The 16762-nt window shown below is 46.1% G+C and overlaps 1 protein-coding gene across 3 annotated transcripts in view; it reads right to left on the bottom strand.

Annotated features, from left to right (window-relative positions):
- Positions 1-851: 851 nt before the first annotated feature.
- ARMH4 (armadillo like helical domain containing 4) overlaps positions 852-16762 on the bottom strand; it is a 48055-nt gene continuing 32144 nt past the window's right edge. For 2 of the 3 annotated variants that reach the window (XM_056493660.1, XM_056493659.1), the window contains exons 6-9: positions 6730-6761; positions 5532-5636; positions 2387-2521; positions 852-1563 (exon numbers count right to left, since the gene is read on the bottom strand). In XM_056493660.1, coding sequence (XP_056349635.1) covers positions 1495-1563; positions 2387-2521; positions 5532-5636; positions 6730-6761 — 341 coding nt within the window. In that variant the 3' untranslated portion in view covers positions 852-1494. The remainder of the gene's footprint in view (positions 1564-2386; positions 2522-5531; positions 5637-6729; positions 6762-16762) is intronic. The other variant, XM_056493661.1, reaches the window with a different exon arrangement.

Raw genomic sequence — 16762 nt, 5'->3', positions numbered from 1 at the left:
TCTACCTCTCCTCCCTCCCACTTCTGCAAAGGCTCAGTGGGATCTCATCTCAGCCCTTACTCTCCTGACCTGTTCTCCTCTGGTAGCAGTCCCTGCTCCTTGCAGGAGGGATGATTCCCCCCAGAACAGCAATTCCCACCTCAGAAATGTGGATGTTTTACGTGTCAGATTGAAGTAATTCCACAGTGGGAGGCAGAGATCAACAGTGCAGCTCTTTTCCTGGATATTTTGATGACATTTCTGGGCAAAGCTGCATTTGTCCCCTGCTCTGTGCCTGTGACACCTCAGGACTAACAGGCACCTCCACAGCCCCCTGCATCCATCTGTGCCATGAATCCACCTCTCTCCTACAGCCCAGGGTCCCCAGTGTGGCCAGCTCACCCTCACAGCTACATCTCCCCAGCTCTTGCTGTTTTCCCACTACCAGCCTCAAATCCCTCAACAGTGACTCAACCTTTAGTGCCTTTCTGTATTCCATGGTCTGCAGACCAGGGAATCTGTGGCTGCCCCATCCCTGGAAGTTTTCCAGGCCAGACTGGATGAGGCTTGGAGCAACCTGGTCTAGTGGAAGGTGCCAGGGTTGGAACCAGGTCCCTTCCAACCCAAACCATTCTGTGAGACAAGACCCATCCAGATCCCCCAAAGGTGCTGCTGTTTATGCAGCTTCCAGGGGCTGAAAATTCATTTTCCAGCAGGGTAAAGGGATACAGAGGCTCCACTGCCATCCCTATGGGAAAAGAGATGAACCTGGAGCTAGTGTCCTTCCAGAGGAGGCAGGAGCTGGGGAAATTCTCTGGCCTGCCTCTTCTCTCACCTCCCTGCACACTGACCAAAAGCAAGACCACCCAGCAGAAGGTGAGCGCTGGTATTTATTGTGCTGTAACAGACAGTGCTGGTTGAAAATGGACAAGGAATTTCGTGGTGGAATCAAGTGCTGAGGCCATTCCTGTGTGTCTCCAAGCAGTGTGGAGCAGAGCTGAAGGAGAAAGGGCAGAAATGTGCTTCAAACTGTATCAAGAACCCTGTACACGGGCACTTCTCGGGCAGCCAGGGATACAGTTCAGGCTTACAACTCATTAATTAAGCAGAGCAGCTAATCTTAGCACTAATGAACTCTAGCTCAGGTAATGTAACATTTAAAATGAATTGGACAGAAGATTTCCATTCCTGGGATGGGTGAGAGCTATTGTTATGATTAGATTACTGCCAGCCAGGACCAAAAGAGTACACCAGGGCAAGAGGAAAAGAATCATCCACACGGAGCAGCTCCAGCTGTGGCTCAGATCTCCACTACTGTATCAAAACAAACATCACGGTGGCACACGTAGAGCATAGCATTGTCATTGTCATTGTCACTGTCACTGGGGACACCGCCCCTGCCCGGGGCAGCCCAGGGAGCAGCAGTGCAGCAGAAAAGTCGCTTGTTCTTCTTCTCCTCCTCTCTCTCTCTCCTCTGAAAAGTCACCAGCTCTCCCAAGGGCACTGCAGTTCCACTCAAAATTCATCTTCAGAGCTGTCGGCCAAGAGCATGACTCGGTCCTGCATGCTGTTAAATTCCCTCTGCTGGGGGAGGAAAACAAACATCAGAGAGCTCCACGTGCAAAAAGGAACGAAATGGGGAGAATCTGGGTGCCCCCATCCCCTAACCAAAGTGCCCTGGACACTCCAGCTCAGACAGACCCTACCCAGGCTGGGCTTTACAGCCTGCAGGGTTCAGCTTCCATACCTGTTGGAGTCAATGAGTTAAGGGTCTCTGAATTCTTCAGAGAGAAATCCGTGTGCAGGGATTGAATAAGTCTTAGAGTGAGTTCTGATGTTTTAGTGAGTAAAAAGTCTGGATTCCACAGTAGTAGCTTGTGTTCTACTGAAGGTTGCAAACATAGTAATATCTTCAGTAGAGGCTCCAAGCCCACAGTTGTAAACAGGACTTGGACATAGAGTTATAGTAAGAATATTGCTTACATTTCTTAGATAGAACATGATAGAGTATGCATAGTGTTATACATAACCTGGTGAGCCAAGAAACTAGAATTCTAATAAGTTAAAGAGTGTGGTCTGAGCTTGCATCTTAGCTCGTTGGAAAAATCCTATATAACAGTATGTATTGAGAGAGTTGTTGCTTTTAGCCATTCTGGCTTCTAGCCATTTCTTATTGCTGCTGCTTTTGCCATTGCTTTTGCTATTACCTGTTGAGACTGATGTGCTTTGTAATAAGATGAGCTTTGTAATAAATAACCTTTGTAACTATCAGCTGCTTTGCTTGTTTAAAAGATTACCAGACAGGTAAGAGCCTAAGAGCTCAGAGTTAGGTGCCTATAGAGCACCTGGGAGTCAGAAAGAAGCCCCACAGCTGATGCCCCCCACACCTTCCCTGGGCACTCCCTACCTTCCTTTTGTGCCTCTTGGAGCCGTTCCTCCGGCGGCGGTTCATGATCTTTATGCTGTAGAGAGCTCCCAGGATGAACAGGGCTCCAGCAATCCCAACTCCCACAGGAACCAGCATCCCCGACATGTATCCTGCCTGATGGAAGAGAAGAGCAGAGCAGCACTCCCCAAGCCATCCTGTCACAGCCATCTCCACCAGCCAAGGACTGCAGTACATCCCCAGGGTGGTTTGAGCCCCCATCACCTGCCTGCACAGGATAACTCCTGCTTCCAGGAAGCCCCAAGCAGCCCCACTCCAGGAGCAAGCTGGTCAGCACCACAACTCAGCTTTTCCTGGCAGATATTTACTGTCAGGAAGTACAGCTGAGACCCTGCAGTGCTTGCCTGCCTTGGGGAGAGGGAATAATTTGGGTGAAGTGTCTCAATAGGGATGCAGGTGTGAAGGAAAACCTTGGCTGCCAAAGGAAGGTGATCTCAAGCCATTCCTCAATTTTGAGCTCAAAATCTTTAGGCCAAACACTTTGGTTTTGCATGGGAAGGGGTCTCCTGCATGGCAGCAGGACAATGACATAAAGGGAAGGCACACACACCTTCAGCTGGCATTAAGGGGAGCACAGCAAAACTAAACCAGCCCTAATTCAATCCCTGTGATCCATGTGTTTGCACTGCTTATTAAAAAAGAAAAAAATACAGGCAGCATGACTAATCTGAAATTACACATCTAAACACTTTAAATCCTTAGGAAAATTCTAAGTGCTTGTTATTTTATATTTTACTGCTTTAAATGAAAACAAACCTCAGTTTTAAAGTGCCAGGGCTGGTGGGCTCAGTGTAGCTCTGTCTCTCCTCACTGCAGCCAGAATCCTCTGCTGTGCCACTACAGCTTCACCCTTTGCCTGCTACACCCCCCAAAATAGATTTTACACCTGCCAAGGGACACAGGCACCAATACTGAGGGTTATCAGACAGTGAGACTCAGCCCATTGCTTACAACCACTTGTCTTCATCTGTGCTCTCAAAATACAACACAGCACACACACCATAATTACTTCTCTTCCATAATCCACTGAGTGGGAGTTTAAAAAAAAAAAAAAAAAAAAAAAAAAAAAAAAAGCTATTCAGGTGCACTACCCTGACTTTGTACACTTACCTGGAGAATGAAAATAACTGCTTTCATCTGGCAGGCACAACACCAAGAAGGGCTGGTTTATTCCCCCAAGCCCCTCCAGATCCTGCTCAGTGCTTGAAATAGTAACAGCTCTGTGTCTGGATCCCAAAGCTGGACCAGCTGGATCTCCAGCTGCACCATTCAGATTCCCTGAACACCTCCCAGAAAACCCAGCCCTGTTCAGCCCAGCTGCTGGGAAGGGGCTGCATCCCTGAGCCCAGCTCCAGAAAAAGGAGATTAGTGAGGACACAGCTGAAGGCTGTGTCTCTGTGAGGCAATTAAGGTGCCTTAATTGGGTGACCTAATTAGTGCAGCGTGGGGTTTTCTATTTCTGGAACTTTGCTGCTGGCATGGGCAGTGAGGGCAGGCCGTAAATGGCTTTTAGCTGCTGCCCAGCTGAGTTTCCATGTCAGAAACAACAATGAGCTCCTCAGTCTGTCTGTGAGCCTTTATCACACCTGACCAGCCCATGGCCTGCCCTAGGTCACAATGTAAAGATGTGCCCAAAAATGTGAATTCTGTCCCCATCTGCTGAAACCAGGTGGGGCAGTGACCCTGATCTCTGTGGAGATATCCTCTGCTAATGGGTCATCTTTAAACCAGCTGGGCAATCATCTTTATCTTTCCACAGCCCATCCTCCCTCCAGGAGATATCTCCTGTTAATGGCCAGTGAGTCCCAGGGCATGACTGATAAAATTCCATCATCCACTGGGAGATGCTCCAGCCAGGGGAGGAGCCAAGCCTTTCCTACCCAGATAAAAACTGACATTTTGGACACCAAAGCAGCCCTTACTAACTGGTTTCCAGAGGACAAGAGCTACCAGGATCACTGCTTCAACAAGACCACTTCATCTGGACAGCTACCACCACCCTAACTAGTGGGGTGTCAGGTTGTGTCCTGACTTTGTCAGTGGTTTGGTTTTTCTTTTGTGCTGTTGCATGTATTTTATTTTTCTCTTTTTTTTTTTTTTCGCCTATTAAATTTGTATTTCTGACTTGGAGTCTCTCACTGGTTTTGCTTTCAAAACCATTACATGCTTTTTCAGAGGTTTTCCCCAGCCCCCAGATCAACGTTTTATACCCCAAAAACCTGTGATGTGATGCAAATCCAGCCCTTCTGTGTCTTGCAGCCCAGCTCCTGAGGGTTTCTGCACCTTCTTGATAGAAAACCCCATTTCACAGGCCAAAGCCACATTTTTACCCCTTTATGAGGAAGATGTAGCTTCTTTAGAGATGCTTTTAATACACCCAATCCACGCTCATGGCCTTCCTGGCTCTGCTGGGCTTTGAGATAACACCATGAGAACCTGAGAAGAACTTCATGTCTAATATTTGACACCAAATGCAGCATTTGCACAGTGATGGCAGGAGACCAGACATAAATCTGTCCCTGACCCAATTCTCCTGGCCCCAGAGTCCCCATACCTGAGGGACAGGGAAGAACACACCCAGAGATGGCACAGGGTGTGCTGGAACCCTCCTCTGGGCAGAGGGATTATAAAACAGAACACGGGAGCAAATGAGAGGGGCACATAAGACTGGTGCTGAAAAACTCAACTAGGAAGAGGAGGGAATGAACAGGTTTATTTGCAGGTGATTTGCTGGTTGGGAGTGGAGGGGGGTGAGTGTTTTTTGTTGGGCTTTTCTAGGGACAAATGTGAGCCAGGTGAAGGATCTGCTGCTCCCCAAAGGAGGGAGGTGGCTCAAGAGTGGACACCAGTGGATCCCCAGTTACACCAGTGCTTGTGCTGGGCACTGCCACATGAGTTCAGGCTCCCAGAGCTCTGCTGGAGACAGGAACATGCAGCCCCTCTGCCACAGGGAAGGACAGGGGTGGCCAGCAAGGTGACAGGAGGAAAGATGTGAGAGCTTCAGTGATGTCCCCAGGCTCGTGCTGTGCCACGTGTTGGCATGAGCAGTGACCTGTGAGTGCTGCAATCCCTCCAGGCACACAGCCAGCCCCTGGCTGCTCTTTACCTTCGCTGGGAAAACCATTCTCTGTCCTTCCAGCATCTGCTCTGGATGAATCCCAGGCCAAGGGGCTCTGCTGTGAGCAGGGCTGGCTCTAGACTTGCCTCCTTCCTAGTGCAGGCAGAAAGGCAACTCAACAAGGGCTGGGCAGGAGCCCACCCTAAACCCTCCCACCCCCCAGCCCTGGAAAACACACACCACACCCTGTTGCTCTGCTCTGCCTTGATGGTAAAAGAGCTGCTGAAGTTTGGTGTGGAGCACATGGGAAGGCTGGGCTGGTTGGGTGGGTCTGCCTAAGCTTAGAGATGTTCTCAGGGATCACTCTCACTCCTTGTGATGGCTTTTGTTTCTACTGTCTCTGATCCTATTCTTGAACAGGACCCTACGAGTCGTGAAATATTCTTTCTGTCACCTAATTTCCAGCTTCATGGCTCTGCTGTCAGCAACACACTTGTAAGGCTTCACAACCATTCTGAAATGTCAATATTTGCTCCAGGGCAGCAGAGCTTCCAAAGCCATCACTGCCTGTGGCTGGCACAGCTCCTGATCCCATGGACCAGCCCCCTGTGATGCCAGGCAGGAACGATCAGGCTCTGTTACCTTGTCAGTTTTGCTGTGTTTGATCATTCTCCTTGCAGCACATGGAGGGAGGAGAGGCCTCATCCAGAGGCACTGGCAGCCTCTCTCCAGAGAGCAGCACCAAACCCTCTGGATTTGGATCCAGAACTGAGCTCTGCACTCAGGGAAAAGCAGTGGAACTAAGTTTTTTACCCTGGGGGTCCATTCCAGGTCAGGCTGGACAGGGTTCTAAGCAACCTGATCCTGATCTGGGGGAAGATATTCCTGCTGAGTGCAGAGGGGCTGGACTAGATGGACTTCCAACCAAAGGTCCTTTCCAACCAAAACTATTCCATGACAAGTTAAGGGGAAATAAAAAAGGTAACTCACGTTATCTGACAAGGTCATTTCCTGATGCAGACAAATCAATCAATCACTCCTGTCTCTTACAGCCCATCAGTGATTTACTGTGGATTCACACCACTCTGTACCAGCAGCATCTGGTTCATTTTCCTCCCAGTGAAAATTTTAAGCACTTTTTCAACTGTCTTTGTAGAGATAAAGAACTGCACTGACAAGAATTTATTTATTCCTGCAAATAAAAGTGGTTTTGCTTCGAAAGGAACTGAAATACTGAGCCTCCTACCTTATCTTTCAGCTTCTCCATCCAGCTTCTCACTGAAAAATAGAGAAGAATAAAAGCTGTAATCATGTTACTTCTATTAATTAATAACAAACTATAGTGATAACATTAAAATAGACAGCAATTAAACTGACAAGCTGATAAGGCTGAACATTAGACTTCCTCCTTTCTCATTCATAAGAAAAAGCAAATGCAGCAAATCAACACAAGAAACTCTTGGAGTGAGTTGGCAGGAAAGTAGCTGAGCTTTACCTGAGCAATTCATATCTGCAGAGTGATTTAAAAAGGAAAATAAATACCAGTATCTCATATTGTGGGGTTTTGACCATCACTTCTTATACACACACTGGGGGGTCTGACCAGGAGAAAACCTTACAGCCAGTTATCCCCTTCCACTGCCCTCCTCTGTGTGGATATTCTTCCCTGTATTTGGTACAGCCTGTAGTGATGCCCCAAAATTATTATTCACTGCCTTTTATTGCCCTGCTTTTCTGGAGCAGCCACTCTGGGCAGCCTCCAGAGGGCTGGGATAGCACTGGAGGTGCTAAATCACTAATCCAAGCAAATTTGTACTGCCAGCACTGCAACTTCCTTCTCCTAACAGTTAAATAAGTCCTGTGAAATATGACACCTGAGAATTAAAATTCTGTAATGGCAGGTGCTTTGGGGTGAATATTCACTGATCTCAGAGAGCTGCAAGGGCCCAGCTGTGGGTGCAGGAGTCATTAACACCACAGGGTGTGTCTGCACTGCACCCAGGGCAGAATCCCACAGGGATCCACTAGGACTTCAACAAATTCCTGCTCACAGGTTAGAAGCAATAAACACTTAAATGTTGGGGGTTTTGTTTTTTGTTGTTGTTTTTAGTTTGTTTGGTTTTTTTTTTTTAGGGCTCAACAACTGTGTTTTTTCAAGGATTCTCATCTCTCCAGAAGGACAATGCTGCAGGCACTCCTGGATGCAGCAATGCCCTTCTGAGGGATATTTCCTCCAGGGTGTGCTAAATGCCAAATGTAACACGGAGTTTATGGAATTAGAGCAGATTTCCAAGCCTGCTTTGTCATAAAACATCCCTTCAAAGCTTGAATTAGCAATATCAGTGTCTGCATGTGCACCTGCAGCATTCAGAGCACCCTTCTGAAAGGAGCCTTTCTGTGAGTGGGGAGGGGGCACAGCAGGGCCAGCAGCAAATGCTGTTTTATGTTATATCAGATATAACACAAGTTCAAAGTGATTTGAATACTCCCTTTGAAGTGTTAGCAACATAACATCTTCCAAACAGAAGGATCCCAAATTAGCTGAAGGTGAAAGTGAAAGAGGCACAGGTGCATTTATCTCTGATGAAAGCTGAGAAAAAAAGATTAATTATCCAGGAGAGGGACACAGACAGCACTGGAAGAGAACAAGAGATCTTGTTTTATCAGCTCTTCTGTCCTGGGTTGCCATAAGGGATGTGACCAGAAATGTGAATTCTGTCCCCATCTGTTAACCCAGGTGGGGCAGTGACCCTGATCTCCTGGCACACATTATCTGCTCATGGGCCATCTTTAAACCAGCTGGGCAATCATCTTTATCTTCCCACAGCCCATCCTCCCTCCAGGAGATATCTCCTGTTCATGGCCAGTGAGTCCCAGTGCATGACTGATAAAATTCCATCATCCCATGGGAGATGCTCCAGCCAGGGGAGGAGCCAAGCCTTTCCTACCCAGATAAAACTGAGATTTGGGACACCAAGGCACATTCTTTGCACTGGATTCCAGAGGAAAGCCAGACCTTTGCACATCATCCCTGGAGCTTCAGAGGAAACTGCACCTTCTCCAGGAGCACTGCTCCAGCTGAACCACATCTGCCCCTGCAGGAGGATGCAGCCACCATTGAATGGGACTGTGCCAACACCCTGACTGACTGACGGGTGTCAGCTTGGATTCTGACTCTGGCAGGGTTGGGATTGTTCTGTGTAATACTGCATTTCTATTTTAATTTTCCTAGTACAGAACTGTTATTCCTAATTCCCATATCTTTGCCTGAGAGCCCCTTAATTTCAAAATTATAATAATTTGGAGGGAGGGGGTTTCCATTCTCCATTTCAAAGAGAAGCTTCTGCCTTTATTGGCAGACACCTGTCCTCCAAACCAGGACATCTTCCCACCATGAGTCCTGGCCTGCACAGGCTAAGCCATAAAAAACTCAATTTATGAAGGTGCCACCACAATCCTCCTCTGCCAGCCCAAGCCTGCACGCCCTGGATGTCACTCCAGTGGAATCCCAGAGAGGAAGGGAACCCATGGCTCCCCTGGGATGGGTTTCCAGCTGTGACAGTGCCAGGAGGGCTTGGGGACAGCACCCCTGTCACACCAGGACAGCCACACGTGCACCTGCAGTGTGTGCACACTGTGCTCAGCTGGCCCAAACTCCAGCTGAGCACAAAGCCTATTTTTACACCTTTCACAACAATGACATGGGATCAGTGATCTCATCAACAGCCGACCCACTTTCCTGCAGCTGAACAACGGCAGCAATTAACTCCAGTTATTTCCAGGGTATTTCTGCCAAGGCAGGGCTGAGCTAAGAATATTCTACTGCCTATTTTTAATGAACACAGATTCTGCCTTTGCTCCCCTCTGCTCCACAAAACAACAGCAGCACACCAACTGGGGCCCACCAACTCGACAGCACAAATTTTATTTGCTATTACACATTTGTTTGTTATTAAACCCAGCCTTGTTTTCAGCTGTGCAGAGGGGCCTTTGGGAATCAACCCAGGAAAACCACAGGAAAAACACCCCAAGGTGATTTCTCCCTGGGGATGCTCTAATGCAGCCTCTGACCTCTGCTAGAGGAAAATAATGTTCCCAAATTAATAAGATTGAGGCAGGAGGTCAGAAACCCTTCAGTGTCCTGTCAAGACTGAATTGGGAAGGAGCAGAGAGTGTGGAGCTGTCACAGCCAAATTCCCTGAGCTGCCAGGCTGGGGTCAGGACAAGGAAAGGAGCACTGGATTACTGTTGGAACCCTGAACCCTGAGAGTTTTAACTTTCTGTGCTTTCTGGCACTGACCCCCTGGAGAACACTGCTTTTGACTTGGGGCCTTGGAGAAGCTTCCAAATTTGAGTGATGGAGTTAAAATCACTGGTGTGTAGTTTGAATAGAAGTGTGTGATATCACATGGTGAAGGGTTTGGAATTTGAGGTTTTAGAATATAGTAATAGCTGTGGGACAAGATGGAGGTTCTTGGGTGGTGCCGCTTCTTCCTTCTTGTTCCTTCTTCATGATTTCAGGTAGTTTTTGGTTGGATAGAAAATCCCACAGTGCAGGTCACAGGTGTTTGGTTATTTGGTCAAAATGTAAATAATGTAGGTGTTAGTTTTTAATTGGATAGTTAGCCTTTAAAAGACCTTGTAACTAGGTAAATACACCTCCATTTTCTCACTTTTAGCTTATTAGCTAGAAGTGTTGCAGAACTGTCTGTACTATAAATAAGATTTAATAAACAACCAAGTCCAAACAAAAGAATCTGTCTCTCAAGCTTCAATCCTAACTCTGAGTGTAGGCAAAAGAAAAAAAAAAAAAAAAAAGACAGCCACTTGTTGGATCCCAGAAGCCTGGGCTTTTTGATCTTTCTGTGCTTTCTGGCACTGACCCCCTGGAGAACACTGCTTTTGACCTGAGGCCTTGGAGAAGCTTCCAAATTTGAGTGATGGAGTTAAAATCATGGGTGTGTAGTTAAATAGAAATGTGTGATTTCACATGGTGAAGGGTTTTAAATTTGAGGTTTTTATAATATAGTAATAGGTGTGGGACAAGATGGAGGATTTGGGGTGGTGTCTTTTTTGGTGCTCATCTTCCTTCTTCTTCATGTTTTCAGGCAGTAGTTTCTGGTTAGTCAGTGTCACACTGAGAGTCATGGGGATTTGATTATTGGGTTAAAAATATAAATAATATAGGTGCTAATTCTCTATTGGACTGTTTAGCTTTCAGAGACCTTGTAGCAGCTGGATCTGGCTCCATTTTGCTCACTTCTATCTGGTGGCAAAAAGTGCTGCTGAACTTTCTGTACTTTTAATAAGATTTAATAAACAACCAAGCCTAACACGAGAATCTGTTTCCTTTGTGTATTTTTTTAAATCCTGGCTGTAAGTGAAGGCAGAAGAGACTGAGACAAACCACTAAACAAGTGGTGCAAAACTCCCACCACTGTTACAGCCACTAATATGTGGAACCACTAAGAAAGTGGTGCTGCTATCAGATTGCCATGAATTACAAACATTTATCATGTCACTGCTCTACCACACTTGTGAGGAAATCACAAGCCACTGTGTCACCAAAACTGAGCACTCCCTCTCCAATGATTTACCCATCTGAGGACACGTGTGTGGAAGGAGACAGAGCATTATTTCAAGGTAGAATTGATATCTGGGCTAAGCAGCTGCCATCAGTTAATTCTGGACTTCAGACTCTAATTATGCAACAGAATCCATAATTAATAGTCTGGCTTGGTCTTGGGAGAGGAACATTGTGGCTGGCACCTTCCCATGGAAATGCAGCACTCTCCAGGAACACCAGGTGACTTGCCAATGAGGTCAAGCAAATAATTAGTAATAAATACTGTAGTCCATGTATTTTCCATCATCCCCTTTATTCCTCCTTTCTCTGGCCACTGAATGTCCTGAAGAAATTACAGGAGTCTCTTGTGTGAATTACTAACAAGTGTCTGCAGTGCTGGCTCATCTTCCATGGCACTTTCAGGATGGTGACTGGTTCAAACTCTCTGCTTCAGCTTGATTTTGATCCCTTGGTTTCACAGGGAGTAAGTAAGATGAGTGTGGAGCACTTCTGCAAATTACAAACATCATCTGAAATTTCCTCAGTGATTTATATAATGTCTGCATCTCTGCAAATTAATTTCAAATAACATATAGCTTAAGATTAAAGCCAGTCAGGAGCACAGGGGAGGAGCACTGGCACTGGGCTCAGAGCAGCCCAGGATGAATTCAGACAGTTACACATGCAATGTGCTATTTTTAGTCAGTTTTACCCAGTTTTCCCCTTCAAAATGTGCAGCCAGCTCTTCAGAAGTTCTGGTGCCAGCTAAAGGAGTGAGGCTCACTTGCAGAGGGAAGCAGCAGCCTGTGGTGTCTGCCTGGCCCCAAGGGACAGTCACAATTCCCTGTGAGCAAAACCCTTCTGGATTCAGGTTTTGGCAGATGGAGGCTGGAGGGGACAGTAAGTGACACCTGGGGGTATGTGGCAGTGGATGCCAAAATCAGAAGGGGCTCTGAGGTCTCCCCAGAGCCTTCTCTTCTCCAGGCTGAGCCCTCCCATCTCTCCCAGCCTGCCTCCAGCCCTCAGAGCATCTCTGAGCATCCCTTTCATGTAGAGTCCTTCACTCGTGATCTCCCTCCCTGCTGCTGCTCCAAGGACTGTCCATCTTCAGACAAGTCCTTTTTCACTATCCAGGCCTCCTGTGCCCCCTCTGTCCTGGTGCCAGAGCCTGGCTCTGCCTTCCAGCCTCACCACCAAATCTCTCACCAAAGGCTTTTCCTGCTTCCCTCCCCACCCTCCTCTGGAATCAGGAGCACAAGTCCTCAGGGCCTCTTGCTTTGCCAACTCTTAGTAATCCTAATTGCCTAATTATCCACTCCAGTGCAATGATAAAGCTGCTTAATAATTCTGTTCGCTTCTCATTCATTCTCTCCCTTTCCAGATAAGAAAATGCAAAGACTTCTGCTGGAGATTTCAATCAATAATTCATGCCCTACTGCCATCAGTTGTGTCCCTCTCCTCCCCTCCTGGATGCCCTGCTTGGCTGCTCTGTCTTGTCACTTTGGTTTCATCTAATCAGCTTGTTTCAATCATATCCTCTTTTTTAATCACCAGTTAAAGCAATTCTGTTTTTCCATGGTATGTTATCACTCATCCCTGCAGATGTTGCCTGATTTTCAAATCCAGCACTTACAGCTTCATTCCAGAACTCCATCCTGCTACTGGTGAAGGTTCATCCATCACCTTTCCTTTTAATAACTCTCCACCAAGACCCCAGACCAGTGGTGAAAATGTGGCACTGCCAGGGATCCAGGGAACCTGGCAGCTTCTCTGGGCACCCTGTGCCAGGGCATCACCATCCTCAGCCAAGACATTTTTTCCTAATATCCAATCCAACCTGCAACTCTTTCAGCAAAGGAGAGCTGGTTAAAGTGTAAAAAATAAACAAAAGATTGATTACTTTCAATCAGTCTGTATACGCCAAGCAACTGCCCTGTTCCATTACAGATTTCATCCCTTTCTCTTGCAGGTTAAACTTTTTTCCCCCCAAATGAGACTTGTGAGAACAATTTTGCAGAAATGCTTCGTGCTTCATCTGCTCAGCTCTGACAACTTAATGGCACAAGGGTGCATCAGCTCCTTTCCCTTAAAAAAGCACAATTTTCAATTTACTTACTAGCACAAATAAATACTAAAGAAAATGGCATCTGCCTGGAAGGCAGCATATTTTTAATTCCAGAACAACTACACCTACCTGATGGGAATGTTGATGCATGAATTGTCCAACTCCAGAAGACTTGAACAGCTGGATAATCAAACAAATGTCAAACTGACAATTATCATTTATGTTTTCAGATAAAAATTTTGCTTGGGTGAACTTTGAATTAACCCAGTGAGCTTTAATAGTTACCATGGCACTGAATGGTCCCTGAACTGTACCATCTACACCCTTTTTCCTGCTTATCCAGCTGCAACCCAAGACTGACACAACCTGCCCAAATCTCTTGGAAAAGAAATGGAGATGGGAACACAACTCACCACACTCACCCAGAAAACAGGAACTGAAATGGGCTTCCCAACCCCTTCCCTGACCTTATCAACCCCTTTGACACTCCTTTCCCCATGGCATTAGGTCTGGTTCCTCCTTTCCTCTTCCCTTGCACTTTTTAAGCTGTTTTCCACTTTATCTGTCCACAGTGAGTAGCCCCTTGCTGAGGCTGGCAAAGGCACTGCCCTTGTGCCTTGGCATTTCTCTGTGAACTCAGATCTTCTGTGGGGCTTTCACAGCACATATTGACACCTACACACTCTCTGTTTCTCCCTCAGTGGCCCCAGACAGGCACAAGATGTTAAAACCAAGCCAAGGTACAAAACCTCCCATCATCCTAAAAGGCATCAGCAGGACGTGGCTGTGAGCTGGCTGTCACAATTTGTTGTATGATTAAATATTTACTGGATCACACTGTGTTCAAAAGCTGTGTCTGCTCTGGGAGAGGAAATGCAAAGTTTGTTTATGGAAATGGCAATGCCTCTGCATTGGGATCAGCTCCTGGAGCAGCACAGGGACTCACAGCAGTGAGAATCCCCCTTCTTGTGTCCTGAAAGTGTTCATATCCCCCAGCTTTCAGAGAATCACAGACTGGTCTGGGTTAGAATAGAAAAGCTAAAACCCAAGGCATCATTTCCCTGTATATTTATAGGGAAAAAAGCACCAGGTGGAATTTGGTGCAACCTTTTAATGCCCATTTTTCACTAAACCTGCTTTCTGCTCCATAGCCCAGCAGCCTCTCCCATAGTCTGGCAAAGTCTGAATAGATTTTTGCAAATTAAAACTAAATATCAGGTGGCAGTGATGGGAGGAGTGGAAAAGGTGCAGAGCACCTCATACATCCCTCTGCTCCAACAGCATCTCATTTCAGCTGGAGGGCAGCAGAAAAATGGTGGTGGCTGTTATTTGATTAAATACCTTCCAAATCTCCAGCTGAAGCCATGTGATACTGAGAGGAGGGGGCATTTCTCATTCAGCCCTCTCTAAATGCAAACCACAGAGATCTTCCTGCCCTCCTGACAGAGCCCATGGCCTTATCTGCTTTAAAGCATCAGCAGCTACACTGCAAAATTTCTTCTTGTGCTTCAGCTTATGTCTGATATTAATCAGGCTCAGAAAAGATTCTTGGTTTGCTTTTTTCCTTCCATAAAGAACAAAAGTAATTTTCAGAATCCTATTTCCAGGGGACAGTGTATGAAGGATTTGCCAGCAGCAAGAGCTGAAATAGGGGATTTTCCATTTTTGTGCTTAAGAGAAAGGATATATTTTTCTTATTTCAAGTTTTGGCCTTTATTTCATCTGTCAAGATGCAGCACTCCCCATGAAATGACATAAAGATCAATAAAGAACTAAATGGTTGGAAACAAAAATGATGGAGTTGACCTTTGAAGGAAAAAACAGGTATTAGACTGTGTTTTCAGCAAACAATTATTCCACTAATTAAACCACAAAGCCCTGAGCATCGATTAGATGCTAAAAATAAGATCTGATTATCACAGAGAATCATTTTCCTGCAAATCCTTGGGAAGAGCAGCATTGGCCAGTGTTAGTCACAAAAGGAAAATGAACTTGCTTGTGTTTGCTAACAGGACAAGCATTATCCCACATTCCTCCTGCATCCAGAACTGAGCAGCAATTCCCACTATGATTCCATTCTCTTGTGATCAAACACCAAATGTTGACTTAAAGTTCCTGACACCTGTCCCTGACTTCTTGTGTAACTATGGGCAAGCAAATTGATCTCTTATTCCATTTTTCCATCCTTACTATGGGAATATTAAAGATATAATAGATCATATCTTGTGTTTCTTGTCACTTGTGTTTCTTTTCCTTGTGTCAGAGCCTCTTCCTTCACAGTTTAATGGCCCCTATTGTTACACCTCCACTGTGTGGGATGTTCTGGGGGCAAAGACAGCACAAATATTGAATCACAGTAAAAAGGATTTTTTGGACACAAATGCTCTTTAGGATGCCATTATTTTAAGCATCATGTTCCAATCCCTGCCATGGGCAGGGACACTTCCACTATCCCAGGGTGCTCCAAGCTCCATCCAACCTGGTCTGGAGCACTCCAGGGATGGGGCAGCCACAGCTTCTCTGAACTGGGACAAGTCAGGAAATTCAGTGCCAACCAAAATGATGGCTCTGCTGTTTTTTGGGTTGTGAGAGTGATGACAAGGAGATGCTGTCCAGCACCTGGAGCAATGCTGAGTGCTCTGGGAAAGTCACTTCACATCTCTGAGTTGGCTCCCCAAATGCAGAAGAGGGTTAATGGCATCAGCTGCCTTTTGTGCAAGACCTGACTGGATCTTGTGACTTGCAGACCCCTCCCTAGAGTTGCACAAGGGGGATAATTATTCAGTTCTTCTATTTCTAAACATGCCAGTGCTTCGTGATCATTGGAAAATGATAATATCTTGTTTGCCATAAATGTGGTAATTATAGCTAAAACTCTTCATTTACATGGAAATGACAAACAACAAATTAGAATCAAGCATCTACAATTAGGGTAAAAAGCCATGGCAATTTGTTAATTCTTCACAAGAAATCATTTTTCACATCATTTACTGGGAAGGAGGTCTCATTATATAATGATATTTAGCTCTTCAACTACTTTTCAGCTTGGCAGCTTTATTAATTGCACTCACAACAGTTCTCTAATATAAACAAGCATCTTCATCTGCTGACTGGGAATCCAAAGCTGACAGCACCACAGTGAAGGTGGTGAGGCCCTGGCACAGGGTGCCCAGAGGAGCTGTGGCTGCCCCTGGATCCCTGGAATTGCTCCAGGACAGGTTGGACAGGGCTGGGAGCACCCTGGGATAGTGGAAGATGTTCCTGCTCGTGGCAGGGGATGGAAGTGGATGAGCTTTAGGGTCCCTTCCCCCAAAACCATTCTGTGATTCTCTATTTACAGCCAAATGGAGACCCAAAGCCAGAATGGAAAACAGAGGGAAAACCTGCAAATATCTTCAGCACAGGTGTAATTCTGTGGGATTTCTCAGTAATAATGACCCAGACACCTGATGATGGCAATCAAACAAAAAGGTTTCACTGAGCCTCTGCTGGCTGAGGAGAAAACAAGTTTGACAGACTAAAATTCTTGCAGGAGGCAGAATGTGACTTATGCTGGTTTATCCAAATGAAGGAGCTAAAAACACATTGGGCAGACAAAAGGTGGAGAAGGCAGCTCCATCTTTAGCCTGCGTGGGGGAAACTGGCTGA

This window comes from Oenanthe melanoleuca, chromosome 5, assembly GCF_029582105.1.
Source record: "Oenanthe melanoleuca isolate GR-GAL-2019-014 chromosome 5, OMel1.0, whole genome shotgun sequence".
Lineage (NCBI taxonomy): Eukaryota > Metazoa > Chordata > Aves > Passeriformes > Muscicapidae > Oenanthe > Oenanthe melanoleuca.
This window is presented reverse-complemented; position numbering and strand designations above follow the sequence as displayed.